Raw genomic sequence first — 15,028 nt, forward strand, 5'->3', positions numbered from 1 at the left:
CTTGTTCTGAGTTACCCTACAGGCCCCCAAAGGGGAAGGTCCAGGCCGTGCCAAGGGAAAGGGGAGAACCACAAGGGAGCCCTGAGGGGACCTCCCACGCCACAACTGGGGAGACCTCACAGAATCCACTCCTCCAAGCACAAAAGGCCCAGGGCTGTGCCACACTCTACCCACAAGGTGTCCCGATCATTTCTCTCACAGGAGCTCCAGGAACCAGGAGGCTGGGGCGGAAGTCTGAGGCCCGTGTCCTGAGGTCAGAGAGCAGAGGAGGTCCAGGCAGTACCAGGAGTGAAGGTGAGGAGGGTTTCCTGAGTGGGGTTCCCTATCCCAGAACAGAGGAGACCCCAGAAGGCCCTAATCGCCCTGCTTTGTCAGTGCCAGAAATCTCAGGCTGTGCTGACTGCACCCTGGGGAGCCACTTCACTTCTTCCTTCAGGTAGCCAAGGGACTGGCCGCCCAGGATGAGTGCCCCTGTGAGGTCTGAGTGAACCCTCAAGGGGAGACCTGTAAGTGGCCTGTATCAGACCGCCCAAGGCCTCCCGTGGGTTCTGGGCTGGGGAGATGCTTGGTCCTCAGCTGCTCCTCATGTCCCGTCTGGCCTCTGTGCACTGACCACAGGGGCAGTGGGGTTCTCAGCCCAGGCCATTCCCACCCCCTCCTCCCCTAAGCCCCGTGGTCCCCATCTGTCCCCCTGTCTCACGCCTGTCTGGGGTTTGATCACAGGCATCGTGCTCTTGGTGGAGATGAGTGAGCTGAGCAAACTCAAAGAAGACCTTCAAGACCCAGGCGAGGCCCAGGGCCCGGTGGAGGTGCAGCTCTTGGGGGCTGAGGTGGGGAAGGCTGCATCCCCCTCGGCCTCCTCTTCCACAGTGTCCTCCTCAGCCCCTGGGGAGGCCTTGCCCCTGCAAGCTCTGAAGGAGATGATAACTAACCTGATGAACTTCCTGCTCCTCAAGTATCGAGCCAAGGAGCTGACCTCCCAGGCAGAAATGCTGAAGAAGGTCCTCAAGGACAACCAGGAGCACTTCCCGGTGGTCTTCAGACTAGCCTTGGAGTGCCTGCAGCTGGTCTTTGGTGTGGAGGTGAGGGGGTATACCCCAGGAAGGACACCTATGGTATGATCCCTGCCCTGGGCCTCACCTGTGATGCAATGCAGAGCAATGGGCGGGGCCTGCCCAAGACTGGTCTCCTGGTGCTGGTCCTCAGCCTGATCATGAGGAATGGAGACCCCGCCCCTGAGGAAGTGGTCTGGGGAGCACTCAGCAGGATGGGGGTGTGTGTTGGGAGGGAGCACTCCATCTTTGGGGAGCCCAGGGAGCTGCTGACCCAAGTGTGGGTGCGGGAGGGGTACCTGGAGTACCGGCAGGTGCCTGACAGTGACCCTGCTCACTACGAGTTCCTGTGGGGTCCCCGGGCCTATGCGGAGACCAGCAAACAGCAAGTCATGGCATTTGTGCTCAGGGTCAGACAAAGGGCTTGGAGGGCCTTCCCACTCCAGTCTACAGAGGCTGTAAAGGAGAAGGACAAGGAGGCCTGAGCCAGAGCGGCAGCCAGGGTAATCCTTCCCTTTGCGATTGAAGAGGGAGCATTCAGCCTTCTCAGAACTGAGGGCCTGGGCCAGTTGGGGGAGCCATTGTGTAGCGTCTTTGGGTTCCTGTTCTTTATGATGACAGGCAGATTCATCTCTGTTTCCTTTAGAAAATTGTCAAACTTGAATTGTTGTAATGGAAGGCTAAATAAAGTTCAGTGTCTCAGCTTTGTGAATGAAGTTGATCACAATGTGTTTGTGCTTACCCAGTTCAAGAACAAGAGTTTTGCTATTTTGTAAAAGCAGTTGGGAACTCTTCCATCTTGTTTTGTGGTCCTGAACAGGATACAGTGGAATTGGAATTAGGACTGTTTTGGAAATGTGAACTTACTGAGCAGTCGTATTGATGGGGGAAGAATTAGATGATAAAAGTAATCATAGTGAATTCATGCTTCTGTCCTTCTTGTGTATCATTCTCAAAAACTAAATTATCTCTGTTTATTTGGATTTGCCTGGGTTATTTAAGGAAGTAGCAGACAGTTCATCTGAGCCCCCTGCTCACTGGCTCATTTATTCCGAAGACCTTTATGGAGCTTCTGCTCCATGAAAGGCCATGTTAGCAGTGGGGACACTAGGAGAAGCAGGACACCCCCACCTCGAGCAATGGTCTCAGAGCCGCAGTCACACAAGGAAGGTGGAGAGATGTCCCCTAGTCCCACGGAACAAGGCAACACCGGAAGGGGTGGTGGGGCTCCAGGAGGAGCACTCAAGTGTCAGTGCCTGAGCCAGGGTGGTTTGGGGCTTTGAGAAACTGGGTTCCTTCTGTGGGAGGTGATTGTGATGAGGCTGGTTGGTGGCAGCCCTCAGACTTACAGGCAGTGTGCCATGAGGTTGATGGGAAAGTCTGAAATGGATCATTGCTGTGAGGTGTCCTTTTGCATCTTGGATAAAGCCCAGAGAAATCTCTTTCTGAGGCAGGAAGGAAGGGGTCCTTCCTGGCTCCTGAAGCGTTGCTGTTGACCACAGGGGCAAAGGAGGTGTTTTCTACCACCCCCATCTGCTACAAATCCTGAAGAAATGCGAATCTTGCTCTTTGAAGTATTTCCCTGTATTCCCTTGGCTAGCCAATCTCTCTGCCCTGGGAAAGCTGATTACCAAGTATACTGAAATGACAATTTATTTGGTCATCTGGACTGTATTTCAGCCACTTGTGAGCATGGTCTAGATTTCAGTGGGAAGAAATGTGTGAGGAGAAGCTGCAAATGTGGACAGGACATGCTGGGTGTCTGGAATCCTGGGAATAAGTTTCACAGCTGGGAAAGACACTGCTCCCCACCCCCAAACACACACAATGCCCAAATTGAATAATATATCCTCCAAGAGGAAAACACTCAGAGCAGCAATTTTGACTGGTTTTCTATTCTGTTTCCTATTGACCTGCCGATTTTCTGAGGTGTCTTGAAAACAAAACAGTTTCCTGTGGAGAGAGGGACAGACTCTGGATCTGAATAACACTAGAAATAAGTACGCGCCAGTAAAGATGTAACATCTGCCAGCGTCCCTGGGTTCAGGCAGGTTGAGAAGTGTGGAGGCAGCAGAGGATTTACAGGTTAAGGCTGTGCCTGGCATCAAAAGGCAGGAGCGACTTCCAGGCCTAATGAGGTGGTGAGGTCACTGTGGTAGGGGGTGCAGATGGGTGCAGGGGGCTGAAGGGGCAGCTTTCCGTGCTGAGTGCCAGAAACAATGGGAACAGGAGATGTGATTCTGCTCACATATGTGGCACCTGCCAGATAGTCAGTGGACACTTGGAAAAGGTGGAGAATTTCAAGACCCATGTGACCTGCTCAGACTCTCCTCCCCCAAACAAAGGAGATTTTGTCGTCATAAATTCTAACCACTGTTCTTTGTTGAGCATTTGCTTGGAAGTGTGGGATTGAAGAGATGTCAGGTGCTCAGTCACCTTTGTCTTCCTCTCTCCCTGCACACATGGGGACACGACCTTGCCAGGCCTCTTCACTTAGGAAGGGTCATGTGATGAACCATGGCCAATGAATTTTAAGCAGAAGTATTTTTGTCAGGACCATTTGTGTTGAAGGAACATAGGCACCCAGGGGTTAATCCTCAAGCTAGGGCAACACACAGACACAAACCACTCCGAGTGTGGTTCCTCTCCCAGAGACTAAAGTCCTGCACCTCTGACCTTTGAGAGAGGCTGCCCCACAGGGAGCTGGCTGCAGGAATTCCTCCCACCACACCCACAGTCACACCCCTGCTGCCCCCCCTGAACCACACTGTCAGCCCCCTTGGGGCTGTGCTCAGTCTCCATCAGGAGGGCAGCAGCCAGCTGCCAAAGTTCCCTGTTGGGGTTGGGGGCATCCTCCTTGTGAGGTCCAGCCCGAGGCCACCCACTTCTGCTGCCCACAGCACCCCCCTTCCCCAGAACCTGGGCTTGGGATTTGTCCTGCCTGCCCCCCACTCAGAGCCGCTTAGGCCCTGGTCCTGATGACCTCATGTGTGTATCTTTATCTGGAAGTCCCAGGGCAGCATCCCCTTCCACAGTGCTTCAGGTGGAGCCAACAGGACCTGACACAGTGTCTGGGTGATCTCCTTGTGGTGGGTCAGTAGTATTCATTGCCATAGAAGTGCAGGGCACATGTCTATGATCCTGAGGTGTATTAGACCATTCCTTGTGGAATCCCACGTGTTGGAGGAAACTCGGGGTCTTGTGAATGTGACTGTGAGGTCCTAGCTTTTGAGCCTGAGTGTGAGAGACAGAGGGGTATCTTATGAGCCATCCACAGAGCCAGCTAGGAGCTAGTCAGGCTGTTTGAGCAGAGGACAGGCTCTAGCAGATGGCAGGGTTGGTATCCTGGATGCTCTCCTAGGTGCAAGAGGCCCCAGACTCCAATGAGGATTTGGAAAGTAACCAGGTCCCAGGAGTGCAGGCTGCAAAGAGGGTCAGCCGCCCCATAGAGGTGGAAGCAGCAAGCCTCTAGAGATCCCATCTGACCTGGCTGGGAGAGGGAGGGGGAGCAGATGCCTCTGCAGGTGAGCTGCTGCCTCGGTCTCCATGAGGACATCCGTGCTCTGGGGCCAATTCCAGGACCACAGCCCCGGGGGCCACTCCAGGATGGATACATGACACCTTCATAACAGGTACTCCTCATGCACCTTATTGGATATGACTGCTAGGTGTGGTTGGGATCTTGCTCTGGGTACATAAGAACCTCAGGCCTTTGGCTGCTAGGGTGCCCAAACTGCTCCCCACAACCAACTTATATGGAGGTCATTTCCAGTATCCAGCATCTTCAGCAGTAGCCTCTGTGTAGAAACACACGACCATGTTCCCAAGCTGATCTTGCCCAGGGCATCACAGATTGGACAGGTGCCACCCCTGGCTTAATGATTCTCAGTGAATGTTCTGCTCCTTTGTGAAGCCCCTGTGTTTCCTCACGGCTTCCCTGGAGGCTCAGCGTTAAAGAATCTGCCTGCAATGTGGGAGATGCAAGTTCGACCCCTGGGTGGGAAGATACTCTGGAGGAGGAAATGGCAGCCCATTCCAGTATTCTTGCCTGGGAAATCCCATAGACAGAGGAGCCTGGAGGGGGTCTACAGTCCATGGGGTTGCAAAGAGTCAGACACGACTGAGCGACTTGAGCACGCTGAGACGTACACCAAGGTAAAAGTTTGCTCTGGACCCTTGTATCCTTGGCAAGACACTTACCCCTGCCTGGATCTTGACAGACTTCTGTGGCAAATAATACTGGCAGACGTCTTAAAGCAGTTTTTGAGCAAGTACAGGGTTCCAGGTCTACACCTGGCCTTGGTTGGTGGCTTTTGCCACATCCAGGCAAAACATCTATGAGGTTGGATCAGGGCAGTGTTTGTGGGGCTTGAGAAAAAGTGGATCTAGAGATGTTTCTGTGGTGGAAGAGGCCCGGTTAGTATATTATATGGGATTGGAGGTTAAGGGAGAGGAAAAGCTGAAGCTAATTTAGCAAGGGTTGTTTCACACTTACAGGTTCTGTGTGCTTGTGTTTGGTTTCCTTTTTGTTTCCTTTTTAACGTACTCAGCATGTTTTGCCCAGAGTTTCCTTGTCTTTTTCATTGACACTGTCAATAGACTTTATTTTGACCTTTTCCTTTGTGACCCTTTAAGATTTGAATAATATTTGTGAAAATAGCAGAATCATATGCCCTCACCCCGTTTCTGCTGTTCCTAGTATCTTACCTTAATACAATACACTTATTACAATTAATGAGTAAGTATTGATGCATTATTTATTGTGAACTAAAGCCCATGCTTTATTCAGATTTCTATAGGTTTTACCTGCTCCAGGATCCTAACATTTAGTTGTAATGTCTCCTTGGGTTCCTCTTAGCTTTAACATTTCTTTATTTTCGATGATCTTGACAGTTTTGAGGAGTACTCAGTAGATGTTTTGTACAATGTCCCTTGATTAGCATTTGTCTGATATTTTACTGGTGCCTAGTCTGGGATTATGAGTTTGGGGGAGGAATATTACAGATGTTAAATCCCATTCTCATCACATCATATCAAGTGCATATACTATTAGCACAATTGATCACTGATGACACTCTCATTGATCATCTGGCTGAGGTAGTGCTTGTCATGTGTCTGTGCAATAAAGTGATTGTTTTATGCCCCCTTTCCATCCTGTCCTCTTTGGAAGAAAGTCTTGCTTCAGGGGTGGGGAGTTGTGCTCCACTTTCTAGAAGTGGGAGTGTCTGCATAAACTGGAATCTTTCTCGGTGGGAGATTTGTCCATCCTTGTTTGTGTAATTAAGAAATCATTTATTTTTCTCAGTATGGACTCATGGTATTTATATTACACTTTGGGTTAAAATCCAATACAACTTTATATATTTTTATTTTAAAATTGTTCAGATTGGCCATTGGGAGCTCTTCGTGTCAGCTCCCTTTGTATATACCTTTGTCATACCCCTGAAAACCTTGCTTCCTTTTTTGAAATTTTTTGAGCACTTTTTTCCCACACCCTACAAAGATGCTCCAGGCTCATTTTCCATCTTTCCCGTCCCAATTCTAGAATCATCAATTTTTCCATGGAGCCCTTGTTCCTTTTATTGTCGTATGATATTGACAAAACTACATCTGTACACTAAGTGTGTTCACTGGTACTGAAGGGTCATTGATTCTCGGACCTCTTGGTGGTCAGAGCAAAGAATTATATGTGTACTTCCTATCCTGTGTTTATTTATATCTCTAGAAATACTTTGATGGTAATGATTTCATGGATATGACACCAAAAACAGAGCCAAAAAATAAAAATAAAAAAATAGATAAATTGGACCTCATTAAAAAAACAAAAACCTATGTGCATCAAAGAATACAATCAAGAAAGCTACCATATGATCCAGGAATTCCACTTCTGAGTGTATATTCAGAAGGAAATGAAAATAGAATATGGAAAAGATATATCTTCACCCCTACATTTATTGCAGCATTGGTCGCAATATACAAAATATGGATACAACCTAAGTGTCTGTCGGATGAATGGATTAAGAAGATGCGACGTATTCAATGTACAGCCATGTGAGAGAAGGAAATCCTGCCATTTACAACAACTTGGAAAGAGTTTGAGGGCATTATGCTAAGTAAAATAAGGGAGACAGAAAAAGATAAATACGATTTGTTATCACTTATATGTGGAGTCTAAAAAGGACAAACTGGGACTTCCCTGGCAGTCCAGTGGCTAAGACTCTGCACTTCCAATGCAGGGAGCATGGATTTGATCCCTGGTTGGGGAGTTAAGATCCCACATGCTGAGCAGCAAGGCCAAAAATTAAAAAATAAATAAAAATAAATTTAAAAAGTAAAATGGTCAGATAAACAGAGAAGAGAGTGGTGTTCACCAAGAATTAGGGGATGGGGAAATAGGGAGAGATTGTTCATAGGGTACTAGCCCCCACTTATACTACTAACAAGTTTTGGGATCCACTGTACAGCAGGATTCTTATAGCTCACAATTCTTTGTCAAATACTTGATTGTTGCAAAGAGAGTAGAACTTCTACATTCTCACCACAGAAAAGAAATGTGATAGGATGGAGGTGGTAGCTAATACTGTGTCAGTAATCATTTCACCATTTATAAATGTATCATATCAACATGGCAAGATTTTTGTTTGAACTCCATCCCTTCTTGCTAGTGAGGCTTCTCTTCTAGTGGAGTAAACCTCACTGCAATTGTAGTGTCATTCACCCATGTGATGCTTCCAGATTTCAGGAAGAAACAGTTTTCAGTGTGAGTGAAATTTTAAACATCCCATGGGCGATGCTGTCTCTTCTGGCTCAGATACAGCATCCACATGACACTCTGGAAACCATTCTGCAGCTCAGAATCCTTTTCTGCTTGTTTCAGTTTTTTGAAGTTGGATTCATGTTGATGTATGGCAAAACCAATATGATATTGTAAAGTAATTAGCCTCCAATTAAAATAAATTAAAAAAAATAAAGTTGGCATCTATATATTGTCGTACTTTTCTAATTTCAAATTCCCTTGCTTTCCCTGACTGAAAAGTAGGAACACCTAATGGGACTAGAGGACACCTACAGATTAAGAATTCTTTCCTGGTTCAACGATTTATTACTCACAAAGCGTCACCTCTCCCCCCACACGCAAAGCACAATGTGAGTCCATTTCCCAGCTTTGACAATAACCACCACACAATCAAGTTTAGTAAACACCACGGCTCCCCTGGTGGCTCAGACGGTAGAGCGTCTGTCTATAATGCGGGAGACCTGGGTTCGATCCCTGGGTCGGGAAGATCCCCTGGAGAAGGAAATGGCAATCCACTCCAGTACTCTTGCCTGGGAAATCCCATGGAAAGAGGAGCCTGGTAGGCTACAGTCCATGGGGTCACAAAGAGTCGGACACGACTGAGCGACTTCACTTTCACTTTCACGTGTTTACTATGGGTGCAGCTGCCTTCCATCCAGCATCTGTGCTGGGACTGCAGCCTTCTCTCAAGGGAGAAGGAGGCCCCCTCCTGAGTGAGGACAACACCCCGGAACAGAGGGTCTCATAGAATGCAACTCCACCATTACTGGGGACCCCGGGCCAGGCAGGCTGTCAGTCTAAGAACCCCTCCACCAAGCCCACTTCCTCAGTGAACTCGGGGAGCCACAGGTTTGGTCTGTGGGGTGCAGTCTCAGATGGGCAGAGGGAGGGCCCCACGTCCTGCGGAGACTCGAGGTGTGGACCAGAGGAGACTGAGGGTTCCCAGGGAATGCATGTGCTGCCTTCCTGACAGCCATAGGGGACCATGGGGCATGGCGTCCGGATGTGACGTTACTGATTCCTCTGAGAGAGAAGTGAGGGCCTGGGTCACAGACTTCGGGTTCAGGTCAGCAGAGTGAACGAGCCCAGCCATGCTAGGAGTTAAGGTAGAACCCTGGGGACAAGGGGCTCTGAGGCCCCAGGACATACAGGTCATCACTGCTCTCAGCCTTGGGAGACCCTGGCAGGGTTGTGGGAATGAGTCCCCCACCCCGGTTTCCCTCTCAGGTGTGCTGGCTCGACAGGGCCTGGGTCTCAAGCGAAACAAAGTCAGGTGGGCAGAGGGTGGTGCCCAGACTAGCTGAGAGTCAAGGTGAAGAACACGGGGAAGGCTGAGTGACTCCCGGGACATCATCTCAGCCCATGGCGTCCTCAACCACTAAGAAGCCCTGGGCTTGGAGCCCTGCTGCAATGTCCATAGCCTCCTCCTGGGGCCTCAGGGCAGTGAGGCCCTTGGTGTGAGGGTCTGGCCTCTGCCGAGGAGTTTGGCATCCCAGGACCTGCCAGGGCTCAGGATGAGGACCCAGAGGGAGATCACAGGTGACCCCACAGTTCACGCTGCTGCTGCCAGCCCTGGGCATCCCTGGCGTTGGGATGAGCACTTGGCAGCGTGTCCTGACTTCCACATCAGGGTCTCAGAGAGACTGGGGACCTAGGATAAGGGGTGGGGTCTCATGTGGGCAGAGGGAAGGGTGCAGGTCCTCATGGGACTCAAAGGGCATACACTGATATATTTGGGGGATCCTGGACCCCAATCTGAGGGGACCCCACAGACCCCCACCCCCTACATTCGGGTGGTCTGGGAGGTCTTGGTATGGAATTAGTGTTCTAGGCTGGTCCTGACTTTCGGAATTCGGGTCTCAGAGAGACTGTGGCCCCGGTTAAGAGGAACAGGGCCTCGTCTGGGGAGAGGAGAGAATCCCAGGTCCTAACTAGAGGCAAAGTGAGGTGCCTGAGGGAGGACTGAGGGGACCCTGGACCCCAATGAGAAAAGACCTCAGAAAAGCCCATCCTGCTGTCGGTCCTGAGAGACCCTGGGATATGATGACCGCAACAGGCATGGTCTGACTTCCTGACACCCTGGTCTCAGACTGGGGTCCCGGTACAGGGGGCGGAGTTCCTGACATCCGGGTCTCAGACTGGGGTCCCGGTGCAGTGGGCGGAGTTCCTGACATCCGGGTCTCAGACTGGGGTCATGGTACAGGGGGCGGAGTTCCTGACATCCGGGTCTCAGACTGGGGTCTTGGTACAGGGGGCGGAGATCCTGACACCCGCGTCTCGGACTGGGGTCCTGGTACAGGAGGCGGAGTTCCTGACACCCGCGTCTCAGACTGGGGTCCTGGTACAGGAGGCGGAGTTCCTGACACCCGCGTCTCAGACTGGGGTCCTGGTACAGGAGGCGGAGTTCCTGACATCTGGGTCTCAGAGAGACTGGGGCCCTGGTGTGAGGAGCAGGGCCTCAGTTGGGGAGAGGATGGAGCCGAGGTCCTAGCGGGAGTGAAGGTAAGGATCCTGAGGGAGGAGTGAGTGGAGCTGGACCCCAGAACACAGGGGACCCGGGTTGTCCCCAGGAGGGAAGACCACGTGCAGCATATCCTGACATCTGGGCCTCAACTCGGGACCTTGTGAGAGTGACGGGGCCTCAAAGTGGCGGACAGGAAAATTCCTGGTCCTGCCTGGAGTCCAGACTCCACACGAAAAAGGACTGAGGCGATTGGACCCCAAGGCAGGGAGATTTGCTAGCCCTTGTTGGGGGTCTCAGAGGCCCCAGAGCAGGGTGAGCAGGGTGAGTAGTTTATTCACCTATAGTGTTGGGGCCTCGGGAGGTGAGGTTTTCAGGTGGACAGCAGAAGCTTCAGGTCGGCAGAGGCTGGACTCCCTGGCTTGAGCAGAATCCGCCCCTGTGGTCAGTGCTGGGAGGCCAGGCAGGATGTGAGGAGGAGCTGAAGACGGAGCATCTCCCCTGCCTAGGACCCACAGGAGGCCCTGGGCAGCCCCCAAAGGGGAGGGTCCAGGCCATGCCAGGGAAAAGGGGAGCACTACAAGGGAGCCCCTAGGGAACCTCTCACCCCACAGCTGGGGGACTTCAGAGAATCTATCCCTCCAACAAGCACAGAAGACCTAGGGCTTTGCCACAGTGTGCATCCTAGGTGATCCCTCCATTTCTCTCATAGGAGCTTCGGGAACGAGGAGGCAAAGGTGGAGTTCTGAGGCCCTTGTCTTGAGGTCAGAGAGCAGAGGAGGTCCAGGCAGTGCCAGAAGTCAAGGTGAGAAGGGTGCCGTGATCATGCACCAGGGTTACCCCATCCCAGAATAGAGGGGACCCCACAAAGCCCAAATCCCTCCACCGTGTCAGCCCCAGAACTCAGGGCTCTGCTGACTGCGCCCTAGGGAGCCACCGCCCTTCCTCCTTGGGGTAGCCAGGGGACAGCCTGCCCAGGAGGAGCACCCCTGTGAGGCCCAAGAGCACCCCTTAAGAGGAGACCTGTATCAGACCGCCCAGGGTGCATTTCTCAGTTAAGGCCATTCTCACCCACTCTCTCCTGCAGGCCCGTGGTCCCCATCTGTCCCCCTGCCTCACTCCTCTCTGTGGTTTGATCCTAGTCATCATGCCTGGGATGCATGAGCTCCGCCAGCCTGAGAGAGTCTTTCAGAATCCAAGAGCAAATGAGGACCTGATACAGGCACAATTATTTTGGGGTGAAGAGGAGGAGGAGGAAGAAGAGGAGGTGGAGGAGGTGGAGGAGGAAGAAGAGGAGGTGGAGGAGGTGGAGGAGGAAGAAGAGGAGGTGGAGGAGGTGGAGGAGGAGGAGCAAGTGGAGGAGGAAGGGGAGGTGGAGGTGGTGGAGGTGGAGGTGGTGGAGGTGCAGGAGGAGGAGGTGCAGGAGGTGGAGGTGGAGGAGGAGGAGGTGCAGGAGGTGGAGGTGCAGGAGGAGGAGGTGCAGGAGGTGGAGGTGCAGGAGGTGGAGGTGCAGGAGGAGGAGGTGCAGGAGGTGGAGGTGCAGGAGGTGGAGGTGCAGGAGGTGAAGGTGGAGGACGTTGTGGAGGTGAAGATGGAGGTGGAGCTGGAGCTGGAGCTGGAGGAGGTGGAGGTGGAGGAGGAGGTGGAGGTGAGGGAGGAGGTGGAGGTGGAGGTGGAGCTGGAGGTTGAGGTGGAGCTGGATCAGGTGGAGGAGGCGGAGGAGGAGGTGGCGGAGGTGGAGGTGGAGCTGGAGGAGGAGGAGGAGGAGGAGGAGGTGGTGGAGGACGTGGAGCTGGAGGAGGAGGAGGTGGAGGAGGAGGTGGAGGAGGAGGTAGAGGAGGAGGTGGCGGAGGTGGAGGTGGCGGAGGTGGAGGTGGAGCTGGAGGAGGAGGAGGAGGTGGTGGAGGACGTGGAGCTGGAGGAGGAGGAGGAGGAGGAGGTGGAGGAGGAGGTGGAGGAGGTGGAGGAGGAGGTGGAGGAGGTGGAGGTGGAGGAGGTGGAGGTGGAGGAGGTGGAGGTGGAGGTGGAGGTGGTGGAGGAGGAGTAGATGGAGGAGGAGGAGGAGCAGGTAGAGGAAGGAGATGCAGCTTCCTCCTTCTCCTCTCTCCTGGTCCGGGGCACCCTGGGGGAGGTGGCTGCTGCTGCAACAGCCAGTCTCCCCCAGAGCTCTCTGGGTGTCTGCCCGTCTTCCATGCCTTGGCTGCCACTCTGGAGAGCCAATCCGAAGAGCACAGTCTCAGCAGGCAAGATGAAGTGCCAGGCACCTTGCGTGACCAGGAATGTGCCAGGTCCTCACTCCAAGATACACTACGGTGAAGATGAATGAGCTGGTGTGATTCCTGCTCAGCAGGTATATCACCAAGGAGCCGATCTCAAAGGCAAAAGTGCTGAATAGTGTCCTTAAAGATTACCAGGACCACTTCCCTCTGGTAATCTTTCAAACCGGGCAGAGCCTGCAGGTGGTCTTTGGCTTGGAGGTGAAGGAGGTGGACCCCAATGAGCACAGATATGTCCTGGTCCCCACCCTGGGTCTCACCCTCAATGAGATGCTGCGGGATGGGCAGAGGTTGCCCAAGGCCAGTTTCCTGGTGGTGATCTTGTGCCTGATCGTCATGTATGAAGACTGTGCCCCTGAGGAGGTCTGGGCAGAACTCTGCTGGATGGGATTGTGTCCTGGGAGGGACCACTACATCTATGGGGAGCCCACGAAGCTGCGGACCCATGTGTGGGTGCAGGAGGTGTACCTGGAGTACCAGCAGGTGCCTGACAGCGACCCTGCTCACTACAAGTTCCTGTGGGGTCCCCAGGCCAATGTGGAGACCAGCAAGTTTAAGGTATTGGAGTATCTGGAAAGAGTGGGTTGAAAGGGTCAGCTCCTTCCACCCACCCCACCCACAGAGGCTTGAAGGTGGAGGAAGAGGGACCCTGAGCCAGAGCAGAAGCCAGGCTCCTTCCAGGCCCATGTCCAGCAGCTTGTCCTAGGGGACAAGAAAGGAGGCTTATCCTTTCCTCCATGATTGAAGAGGGACCAGTCAGCCTTCTCAGCAGTGAGAGCCCAAGCCCATTGGGGGAACTCAGTGTGTGGCGTCTTTGTGTTCCTGTTCTCTACAATGACATGGAGACTCATCTCTGTTTTCTTAGGAATTTTTCAAATGTTATTGCTTTTAATAGAATACAGTGCGTTCCAGTATCTAACAATTCAGTGACGTTGATCACAGTGTGTTTGTACTTAGCCAGTTCAAGAACAAGAGTTTTTGCTGTTTTATAAAAGAGACTGGGGACTCTTGATTTTATTTCATGGTCCTGCACAGCATAGTATGTAATTAGAATTAGAACAGTTTTGGAAATGTGAACTTACTTAGCACATTGGTTGTTGGAAGAATTAGAAAATAAAAAGTGATAGTTGGAATTCTTGCTTCTTAGACTTTTTGCATGTCATGTTGTAAAGCTAAGGGATCTCTGTTTATTTGGATTTGCCTGGGATATCTAAGGAAATAGCAGACAATTAATTTGAGTCAAATAGCCCCTGTTCCTTGGCTCCTTAATTCCCAAGACCTTCATGGAGCCTCTTCTCCGTGAAAGGCCTTGTGTTAGCAGTGGGGACCCTAGGGGAATCAGAAGACCCCCCACACCTAGAGAGATGTTTGTCTAGGAGCCAAAATCATGTGCAGTGTGTCTTAGGGGTGAGGAGAAACCGAAATTGGACACTGCTGTGTGGCGTCCTTTTGTGCCTTGGTTAAACCCCAGAGGGATCTCGTTCTGGGGGAGGAAGGGGTCCTGGCTCTTATCACATTGCTGTTGACCACAGGGGCAAAGTAGGAGTTTTCTGTACCCCCTTTCTGCTAGGAAACCTGCAGAACTCCGGTCACACTCCCTTGAAGTGATGCCCAGAAATCCATAGACTGACCCTCTCTTTCCTGGTTCCAGGGAGCCAGAACCCAAGGTGTTAATTAGTTTTTAATTTTAGACTGTAACTGGCCATTGTAATCAAGGACTTGACATTGGTTGGGGCTGAAGTTATGGAAAGTAAGGGTTTGGATGGGAAATCAGTGGGGATAGAGGCAAGGAGAGGTTCTTGTTCTATTTCCTGGAGCATCTTGTCATGTCCTGCTGGAACATTCTTCCACACTCAAATTTAACAGGTCCTCTAAATGCAAATGGGCATTCCCTGGTAGCTGAAACAATAAAGAATCTGGTCACAATGTGGAGACCTGGGTTCAATCCCTGGGTCAGGAAGATCCCCTGGAGGAGGGCAGACAATCCAGTATTCTTGCCTGGAGAATTCCATGGACAGAGGAGCCTGGTGGGCTACAGTCCACAGAGTCACAGAGAGTCAGACACGACCGAGGGACTAGCACTATGGTCCACAATGGTCTAACTGGAAAAGTTACATAGTTTTATCTATGAAACATCTTGTTTGGCTGATTAGCTATTCCACATCCTATTGAGGTTCATATTGTTTGACACGCCCTGGATCACAAAGATGCCAACCCCATCCAGTTGAGAGTGGAGGAGTGTCTGGGGGCAACAGTGTGAGAGATTCCTGCCCCACCATCACAGTGTCTATGGCCTTCAGGCCCTGTGAGCTCAGTCGCATCCCTCGAGCACATCCTGCAGCCGAACACACAGGGCTCCTCACACCTGCTCACCTCCAAGATGAAGAACTGAGGCCTTGGGGCTTGGGCTTCTTTGCAGGATCACGTGCTAGTGACGGCTGGG

General features: G+C 51.9%; 2 protein-coding genes across 2 annotated transcripts; both read left to right on the forward strand.

Moving 5' to 3' along the window:
- Positions 1 to 742: 742 nt before the first annotated feature.
- Positions 743 to 2,045, forward strand: LOC133242157 (melanoma-associated antigen 10-like). The gene is given in 2 exon segments (XM_061408222.1): positions 743 to 1,086; positions 1,089 to 2,045. Coding segments are annotated over 2 exon segments (792 nt in total). The 5' UTR covers position 743; the 3' UTR covers positions 1,538 to 2,045.
- Positions 2,046 to 11,028: 8,983 nt separating this feature from the next.
- On the forward strand, positions 11,029 to 12,358 carry LOC133242517 (probable inactive protein kinase DDB_G0270444). Its single transcript, XM_061408699.1, has 2 exons — positions 11,029 to 11,114; positions 11,452 to 12,358. The coding sequence occupies exon 2, from the start codon at positions 11,457 to 11,459 to the stop codon at positions 12,354 to 12,356; it is 900 nt and encodes a 299-aa protein (XP_061264683.1). The 5' UTR covers positions 11,029 to 11,114; positions 11,452 to 11,456; the 3' UTR covers positions 12,357 to 12,358.
- The last annotated feature ends 2,670 nt before the right edge of the window (positions 12,359 to 15,028 follow it).

The sequence above is a fragment of the Bos javanicus genome, chromosome X (assembly GCF_032452875.1).
Source record: "Bos javanicus breed banteng chromosome X, ARS-OSU_banteng_1.0, whole genome shotgun sequence".
NCBI classification, from domain to species: Eukaryota; Metazoa; Chordata; class Mammalia; order Artiodactyla; family Bovidae; genus Bos; species Bos javanicus.